The sequence below is a fragment of the Leptosomus discolor genome, chromosome 1 (genome assembly GCF_034619465.1).
Source record: "Leptosomus discolor isolate bLepDis1 chromosome 1, bLepDis1.hap2, whole genome shotgun sequence".
Lineage (NCBI taxonomy): Eukaryota > Metazoa > Chordata > Aves > Leptosomiformes > Leptosomidae > Leptosomus > Leptosomus discolor.
The window spans coordinates 130,954,600-130,964,502 of NC_141391.1; the positions used below are offsets into that span (position 1 = coordinate 130,954,600).

Consider the following 9,903-nt stretch of genomic DNA (forward strand, 5'->3'; position numbering starts at 1 on the left):
GATCAAATTTTTACTAGACACAGGGCACCATCAATATTTAACAAAATATCACAAGTCTGTTTCAATTGTAACAGTATGTCATATTTAGTTGGCAGGTTTAACCATTAGCTGCATCATGTAAACTCAGCCAGTTTCTGTATACACAAAATAAATTCTCTCCCTTCCCCCTCCCAAAAATGAGGGATACCTCTCCTGGATGATTCTTTTTCCCCTGTACCATGGTTTCCTCTAGTAGGAGCCTTTTAGTAGATAATATCTTCATACTTCAACCGACGCATGACAAAAACAGTTGCAAACATTCAGGAATAACTCATATATACACAATTTACACTCTAAAGCTGTTAGTCGCATACATTTTTCTTGCTAGCTCTTCATCCAGAACAGGAAGTGCTGATTGGGTTTTTTTAATGCACTGAAACTCCCAACTTTAAAAAAAAAAAAAAAACCCACAACAAAAAAACCAACAAACAACTTAGTTGTTCATAAGCTGTTATTTTCAAACTAAAAGGAGGTCCTGCAGCAGCAACAACCAAAGTAACTGAAGTTCTCTGCCGTAAGCCCATACTTCACACCATTTCAGTGTCTCTGGGTAAGAGCACTAAGATACAGCATTCTCTTCTCACACCCAACACAGCTGATACTCTAATAAAATACAACTGTTTGTCATCCAGAACTACTGACCTTTACTCATGCTTATCCATGTACAGGGAACACAGCTTTCTACGAGAATTAGATTAAACCTTGTATTCAAGATTCAACAACCGTTTTCCAGGATTAATAGCCTGGGAAAAGGAGTCTTAGGTTTGTGGTTACTCTCTCTTCCCCTCCTAAATAACGTTTTATCAGAAGTTACAATGAGGCAGGTTTGCTGTGGAATAGGAGCTTTAAGAATTGTTTTCAGGGATACATTCATAGAATGATGGCAGCCCAAAGCAAAAGAGACAGAAACAAAGGTTAATCCAAGTAAGTTCAGACATCAGACTCGTACTTTTAAACCTGAAGGAAAACTGTCTGTGAAACACACTGATTTGTGGAAGCCTACGACAACAGCAAATCCTAAAAGAGTTCATATCCCCACACCCATCTACCCAACCCAAACACTTACCACTTAGTTTTAGAAGAATGAAGAGCACTTTGCTTGGCACCAGAGGCAGCTATGGTCTGAGTTACAGCTGTGCTGCACAAACATCCTCAAATACAATACCATCTCTCTCCCTCCGCATACTTCTCTTGGTTTGGTCTTACAGATGGCCAGGGAAACTATGTTGGCATATGACAAGTTAATTGTGCTTCAATACATCCCCTACTAGAAAGATGCCGGAACTGCCAACATAACCAGCACAAGCAGGTCCTAGCAGTGCTAAAGATAAGCTTTTTTTCAAAACTAGGCTGCCTCTGGCCAAGGAAACCATTTGCATCTTTCTAGCCAGAGTCTGCCACCAAGTGTTGCAAACACAGGTGCTCAGGCCATGCAGAGGGGCTTTTGTTGTTAGCGATCTGCCCATCCCCAAGACTCAATTAGTGCAAACCCAGCAAATAAAGTAGCCGTCTTCCAGCACAGGTCTGTTGAGATGCACTCCAACAAACACTACGCACCTCTGGGAAATGAGGAGTAATTCCGGAGCAGCTTGTACAGTCACCTCTTGGGTATCAAAGACCACATAATGTGCAATGAGAGGTGCCATCCCTTGCCTCACCACAACTCCCGTCTTGAAATCCTTGGTTCCCAAGTCACCCTCAAATGACTGGACAGCACCTACTAACCAGATGTATGCTGCAATGCGCACTAGAGGTTGGAGGCTTTCAAAGCAGATGAATTCAAGATGAGGATTTAAACTTTAAAAAGCAAACAGGAAAGGAATGCAGTTCAATATCTACTTGGAGGATGGGGCAGGTTGGTGTTGTCTCAGCTCAGTGCACTTTCCCAGGTGCTTGGAGAAGAGTCCAAGCTCAAGTTGGTATTTGTATTGGCATACATAAAATCGCTGGCAACAGTGCATAGAAAGGAGCACTGATATTCACGCAAACAAAGCATGAAAAGATGCAAAGCAGAGCTTAGTAGAGTTTACTGTAGCTTTGAGGTTACAGTACTAGGAAGAAGCCAGTCAGCCTATTTTCCAAACCCATAAATGCTCTATTATATACGCCGCTTTCTCCGGTGCTCCATGAACGCCCTCTCACAAGAGGAGAACTGCATTATTACCACTGAACAGGGAAAGGGGAAAAATAATTTTCAAAGGAGCAAACTGTGCAGTTCTTCACCACCTCCTCCTGAAGGAGCACATAAACACAGCAAGCCAAGCCAATCCCAAGCAAATCCAGGAGACCCCTGCAAAGCTATGTGATTAGGGTCAGACTCATGTTTGCCTTCTCAGTCTTGCTGCCTGGTTTCCTCAACCCTTGCCTCATCTCAGATTTGTCACCACAGCTTTAGCAGCTGTAACAAATTTATCTGGAGACAGGTGCTTGCCTTATGTGATCAAAGCTGGTAAGGTGGTCACAGTCATTTTTCCCATCCCAACGACAGACAAAACTAACTCTCAATGAGCCCTACAGCATTTCACCCACTTTTAAAGCAAGGGTCTTGCCTCAGGATTCATATTTTTACAAGGTTACTCTTGCCAACATCAGATGCAGCTCTTACTCTGGCAGAAGTCTGCTGGGAGTTGGGTAAATGAAAAAAAAGAAAAAACAAAGACCACTCTAAATCCTCCTCTCAGTCAGTTAAGAAGTGTAGCACCAGCTTGGGTGAGGAGTATTTAAAAAAAAGCATTCAAAAAGATCAGCCCAGGCAGAGTGAAAAGGTATGGTAAAGTAGCCCGCCCTTCTCGGCAAACAATGGAGGAAAAAGCCATACTCAAAAGATATTGGGAAGAACTAAACATACTTTTTTTTTGAGGCGGGGGGAATTAAGAGGAAGAGTGGGAAGTACTGAAGTAACATTCAGAGGTTGGGGGGGGAGTAAAGTACCCTGTAGGCTATAAAAAAACCACAATAATGTAGGAGTCAAAGGACAAGATATTGCTTTTCCTTTCCCCCCCACTGGATTTACATTCTGCTTACTGAAAGAGATAATTCTGAAGGAAACTTGTCATCAGGATAACCTGCTCAAGCCCTCCACACCTCAAACTTAAAAGAGATCTGCACACCTTTTCCCACCCCAAAAACCAAAAACCAAAGCAAAAGCAAAAACCCAAAACAAAAAAGGAAATCAGAAAGGAGAGCTCAAAAAACCCCACCCCAAACATGATTGGACAATCCTTGGAAGAAGCATTACATTTTGTTGGAGAGAGGTCAAGGGAAAAAAAAAAAACCCAACCAAAAAACACAAGAGGATGAAGGGGTGGAGTTGGAAAAAAAAAAAAAAAAAAAAGAAAAAAGTCAAGAGGCCTCTCTTTCCTTATTTGGCGACAAGCAAGTGCAAGAAAGTGTTCGTTGGGGCTTTGTTCAGTTGTCGGTCTTTTGCACATCTGCGTTCTGGCCAAGACAAGGGGCTTTGAGGTTTTTCTGCAGCACATGAGCATCCGCGGGCTCTATCCTCTTGTAGTAGTTCTTCTTCGTCTCAATGATCTCAAAGCCAAACTTTCTGTAGAAGTCAATTGCAGACTCATTGCTGATCTGGACATGCCTGGGACAGAAAGGAAGATAGAGACACAGGTATCAGAACTTTGCAGTACAGCATTCTGCCTCCACCCTCAAAGTGGTCTAAGACAAGCTAAGAAAAGGAGCTATCTAGATAGAGACAGGAACAATGGTGTAAGTTCAGGACTGGAAATTTTGGTCTTCCCAAATCAATCCTGAGCTACCACACAGCTCCTGGATGGCCTGTGGCAATCATTCCAAGAAGTGGCAAATGTTTCCCCTCAGTAAAGCTCTTTTAAGGAACACAAATAGCAGAGGCACTCTGAAGCATTACTGAGCTTCAGTAATGTCAATTCTTCTTAATCTGGAAGTGACAGATATTTTGTGGGAATACAGAACAAGGTTTCCCTGTAGAACCAGTTTTAACTTCCTGTAGAAACACTTCTCAGATGACCAAAACAGTTGTCCGAGTGATGATCCCTCACACTAAACCACAAAACTGTCAACGGTGTTTGATATGATATTAACTCCTTGCTCACTTCTAACTACTCGTCTCTCCTCACAATAAGCTATAGCAGCACAAAAAAGCCATATGGACTTACAAAGTCCTTTCCCCTTTTATCTATTGCCCCCAGAGTTTTAAAGATCTTGCTAGCATATTCCAAGAGTTTCAAGGCCTCCAAAACAAGCAGCCATCAGTTCTTCATTCTAAGTGACTAGGACATTGATTTGCACAAGTTCTAACAAAAAAAAAAAAAAAAAAACCCACAAAACACAACCCAAAACAAAACAAAAAGAGGGATGTTTGGCTCAGCAAAAGGCATTCATTAAACACTCAAAATTCAGTGGACACTGCACAAGCTCATGAATCACTTTGTCATGACAACATGCTGCATAACCACAGAACCAAAGCAACTCTGGAAGCAACAGCAGAATGAAACAAAAGATCTTAGTGTTAAGCCCAATAAGCACCAAATATCTAAAAGGGAAATTCATAATAATGACAAATTTAGGTACTGATATCAAATTGGGTGCTAAGCTGCACAGTACATTCAGATAGACAATGCACAAGCAACAGACATAGTAATAAAATCAGTGGGCCACTAAAAGAACTTTGTTACGCCCAACTTTGGGGGCTCTTTATTGTCATCCCAGAACCCTATTCTGGGAAGTCGAAAGAAGGATTATGAAGGATTTGGCTTTTGCATTAAAACCAGCAAACTGTTCCTTCACCGTGCACACAGTAACACAGAAAAGCAAAAAGGAAAACCTGTGCCAACTAGCAGGCATCTGACAGGGAGTTCGTTACCACTTCTTCTGAGGCAGGAGAGCAGGAAAACAAGGCTTTACTGTAACTCCCCTTTAAAACACCTGTTCCTCTTACAGAGATGGCACAACGCTACAACAGTAGAGGATGTGGAAGACTTTGCACCTCCTTGGCACAGAAGTGGACTAAGCTTAAGGAGAAAGTCACCTCTTTATAGTGATACCTGTTTTAAACACTCCTCTCTAAGCATCTTCAACAGTCCTGGCAAAAGTTCAGGGCGCAGTTCCGTGGCAGATTAAGTCCACCCAAGCTGTACCTGTTGTGGGACTATCCCTACCAGTGCACTGTGCCTCTACTAGTATAATCCAACAGTGGTGGACTGGAAGAAGCTGGCTCAGGGAAATGATCTGGCCAGAAACTGCATCAGCTCACTCGGTAATCACAGACACACCAATGCACAGGAAGCAGCAGAAGTGTGCAGCCAGCAGCGAAGAGGAAGCAAAGCTTTGGCATCTACGGATTTCAGGCTCAATTTCCATGGGGATCTATTACGATAGCGGTGCTTTTTAAAGGTGCTCTGTCCTCAACCCCAGTGCTTGTTCTCATGTCTGTATCATGCCAAGTGCTTATGCAGACACACAGCTGACAAAAAAAAAAAAGAAGGCAAAACAAAAACCCAACAAAACCCCACCAAACCCCGCTCCCCCCCCAAAAAAAAAATCACTAAACCCAAAAACAACTCCCAGAAACAAACTGAAAACAGCTTCCCCAGCTGGGTCAGATCATCGACCTAGTTTACTGTGTTGCTGCACAAACAGCTGACCTGGCAGAGCACAAGAATGGAAATAAGCAGTTGGGCCTTGCTACTGAATGTGAACCTAGAGCGCTTGGAGGTACCTCTGATCTGATGTTCTAACCCGTACGGTACTGTCATAAGAGAGAGACAGCAAATGCATCAAAACTGCATGCAAGACTTGCAGTATTTTCCATTCTGAGGATGACACTGTATTGTAAAAAAAAAAAAATTCTTTTGCAAAATTTTTTTCAGTCATACAGTGTAATTCTGCTATAGAAGGTCATTTTGTAACTAAACTACTTTCACATTCAGCAAATTTGCAGAAGCCCTTCTAAAGCAAGCAAGCTTTTGGTTTTCTCAGCATCATATAAGAAGCCCAAAATATGACCCCTAGCTTTCTTGCTAGTACTTACAAGATGTCCTACGACCTCACTGAAATACATAATAAAAATGCTCTTGGATCGCCCTCCCTTTGCTCCCATATATGCCTCTATCACCTCTCCAAAAATGCATGTGTAACTCATTTACTTACAGATAGATGTTGTCAAAAGTGCCATCTTTTTCACAGATGTTTAAGACATGATTCAACATTTTCGTTCCTGCCGAAAGGTAAAGAGATACTTAAGAAAACCAGAAGTGCACAATCAAGTCTGTACTTAACTAAGGGCTTTCTTGAGGAGAAGCAGGTAGGCTAAAGTGACAGAGCTTGTGAGAACTACGAAAGCCAAATAAAACATGGTATATAAGTATTTCACTATCTATCTGACCGCTCACGAAATTTAATTAATTGTTTCTTTGGAGGAAAACACCCCAACAGGCCAGAAGCATAAATACAAAGAAGCTTATCTAAATACTAGCTTCGAGGTCTTAAACTCACCTCAAAATATGGTCAAAACAATGTATAAAGCATTGGTAAGTTTTTCTAATAAAGACCTAGTAAAATAATTTAAAACAAAGTTCTCTTTTCATTCCAGTTTGTCAAAGCAAACAGGTTACTGTAAGGTCTTGATTAATCCGGCCTATGGACTTCCAACATTGAGAAAAGAACTAAATGCAGCATAGACAGAAAGCAGGTACTACCCCTGAGCAGCAATAATCAGTAGCAATAGTGACAAAATAAATAGAAAAAAACCTACATTTAGAAGACTGAAGAGATAACCCAGTGAAGGAATGTTGTGTTCTACTTATGCATGACTCGCATACTGGCTGAGTACTTTTAACAAATGATTTTGTACGTCTGTGCGTCAATTTTAACATCTATAGAAGCAGAGCCCACCACAATAGGATAATGTGATTAAGATTAATCTGAAATCCTGAATCAGAAAGTTCTACAGAAAGTCCACTTCTGAAAGGCAGGAAAAAAAAGAGCACACCATAAATAGTACTCTTTCCCCAAAGTCCCTTCCAGAGAAATCAGTGGTCTAAAAGCGCATTATCTCAGTTAAAAATCTGAAAGAGCATTTAGAAGGCTGCAGAGCAATCTGGTTTCATCAACGACTCAGACACAAAAGAAGATCCTCCTTACCTATTCCTAGCCTTCGGTAGGGTGCCAGGCATCCAAGTGTCATGATGTAGAGTCTCTTCTGGTTCTGGGAGTGATCGACCCTACAGCACACTGCTCCCACTGCAATATCATTGAAATAGGCTGCCAGGGAGGGAAACAAAGTGTTATCAGTCAAAGCCTCAAACTGTACATACAGCTCCTTCATTTACACTCCCTATCTTCCTTCCTTCCCTCTTGCTAATTCTCCCATCCAGATAAAATATCACACATTGTGGCTTAACACTTGAAGTTACCAACAGGCGCTCTGACACAGTGGTCTGCTTACTACAGTTCAAACCAACTAGCAATGACATCAGGAGGTAAGATGGCAGCTGTAACAGAAAACATGCCTGTTCCCAGTAAAATGGCATCTATTTAGAAAACAAACCCTCTGAGGTTGGGACTGTGCCTTTTCGAGGCTCCCAAGCAGTTATTCTTCATTATGTAAACCAACAAAATAGAGGGATTTGCCATTCAAAACCATTATGGATAGCAATGATGAGCACTTCTGCCACCATAGCCCACAATTACTGGCAAGAACATTTGTACCTAATTTGGCTAGTTCGCCAACCTCCAGTACATCCTTGTAGAACTTGTCATTGTAGCTGACAGGAAAAATGACCTGGTTGAGCCTCTTCAGCTGCTTAATGTTGTGTGGCGTCACATCTCCCAGCTCGATCCGGCTACTGGAACAAATCAAAATATGCTTAACATCTGACACACTACAAAATTTCTAAGGACACCAAAAATTAATTATTTTATTTATGCTAAGAGAACCGTCCCACCTAATAATCAGTTCAACACTGAACTGATTTGAACTACAACGTTCAACCGATGCAATTCAGTCTTCTGTTGGTGACTGATTTAACTCCCAAACCCAACTTCAGCTGGGACTATACAGTCAGAATTTTCTCAGGCCACACTTAACACTGATGTACCATAGTACATATATGGTTTTATTGGATGAGAGACAGAAGAACACAAATCTCTGTAGGAGTTAGCTTTATTCCATTGATTTCCTCATTGATCATCAAGATCACAGGGGAAAAAAAAACAAAAGGAAGAAGGAGTGGCCAGAATACAGACCAAGAAAATTAAGTCCTTATTTGTGCTTCAAAGACAGCCCTAATTTTACCACCTATCAATATAAAGCTTATGCTTAGACAAAGACTAAGTCATTACTAGACATCTGTCTCTAAAAAGCAACAATACTGTGTGCTGCAAACTCATATTAAGGCTATTAATATGCAAGAATACCACTGTCAAGGTGATAGCCACATCAATTATGATCATCACTGGATCACAGTGATCACACAGACATTCTTCCTGCTGACCAAGAGCAGAATTGCAAACTTAAAATACCCATGCTACACTGAATTATACTGAAAAGAAACAGATCAAGCTTCTCCCTTTACTAAGACTAACTTCCTGACAGAAACACTACAAATACAGACGCAAATGAAAAAACAAACAAAAAAAGGAATAAAAAAGAGACGATACTAAGATACTAGGTGTTCATACTCCCCAAGCCAATTTCCTAAGTGCAGGCACACAGTTCTAATGAGGACTACAAAATGTAGTCCCAAGATAATCAAAATACTTTCCCAAATGGTCACCAGAACACACAGGCAGGTACAAAGTCAATGCATGTCAAGTCAGAAACACACACAATTCTAAGTTCATTTCCACCTTGTTTTACCAAATACATGCAGGCAACCAGATTGTTTTCTGCGCAAACATTGGTAAAGACACTGTTTGCCTTTAAAAAAGAAGTCAAATCCTGTTTTCAGAAAGGCAGCTTTCTAAGATCCTTGTACACCAGGCTTCAAAGTTTGTTCTAGTAATGTGCAGTGGCTGCTTTCTGTCCCCATTGCCTCTTGTGCTTAGGCAGCTTGCTTTTTCAAATAGGGTGATGCCCAGGACACAACAGCCCAGATGAACTTACATAATACAGTGAAACAAAGACAAGATAATAACCACAAACCTTTTTCTTCAAGAACTGTACCAAACAATGCAGAGTATAATCTGTCTCTGTTTTATTAACTGACCTTGATTATGTATCAGAAACTCTTAAATGATTAGTACTGCGGATATCGTATCAGTTTTAGTTGTCGCTACCAATGATGGGTGTCAAATATGCAATGCTTTCTAGGTATTGTACTGCAGCCTGCAAAACTATCAGAAAAAGCTACAGAAATGGAGCATTTAACGTTTACTTCAAGACGCATAACTTGCCCTCACGCCCACTTTCTGCTTTTCTTTTACAGCAATGGATAGTCTCTTCAGTTCTGCAAAGACATCAGTGACCACCATTGCTTGCTCTCTGCTATGACACAGATCAGACATTCTCCCTAGTGAGCCCTACAGCAGCTAAACAATTCATAAACAGGGCCTACCTTTTAGAGAACTATCAATAGTCCATTAGTTCACGCTAGATGATTTTTTAATTCTCCATCAGATTAGTATGTTCCAGTTACTACTTAGAATTAATGGATGGCATTTACATATTGAACTTTGCTGACTCCAAAGTCGAACCTTTCATCACACATTTGCCAAAGAGATTAAAAAGCCCCCTGGTATCAAGCGTATCATGCCAGTACGGGTGCTTGCAAATTGTTCCAGGCAGCTCCTCACCTATTTTTCCCCTACCACGCTGAACATGTCAATCTTCTTCCTCCCTCACTGCAAGGGCAATTGGTAAACAACAAATCCTTG

General features: G+C 41.1%; 1 protein-coding gene across 1 annotated transcript; it reads right to left on the bottom strand.

Moving 5' to 3' along the window:
* Positions 1 to 3,405: 3,405 nt before the first annotated feature.
* NAA50 (N-alpha-acetyltransferase 50, NatE catalytic subunit) lies at positions 3,406 to 9,501 on the bottom strand. Its single transcript, XM_086460636.1, has 5 exons — positions 9,430 to 9,501; positions 7,738 to 7,921; positions 7,171 to 7,290; positions 6,178 to 6,244; positions 3,406 to 3,628 (listed from the first exon to the last, which is right to left on the bottom strand). The coding sequence occupies exons 1-5, from the start codon at positions 9,499 to 9,501 to the stop codon at positions 3,448 to 3,450; spliced, it is 624 nt and encodes a 207-aa protein (XP_086316762.1). The 3' UTR covers positions 3,406 to 3,447.
* Positions 9,502 to 9,903: the final 402 nt, after the last annotated feature.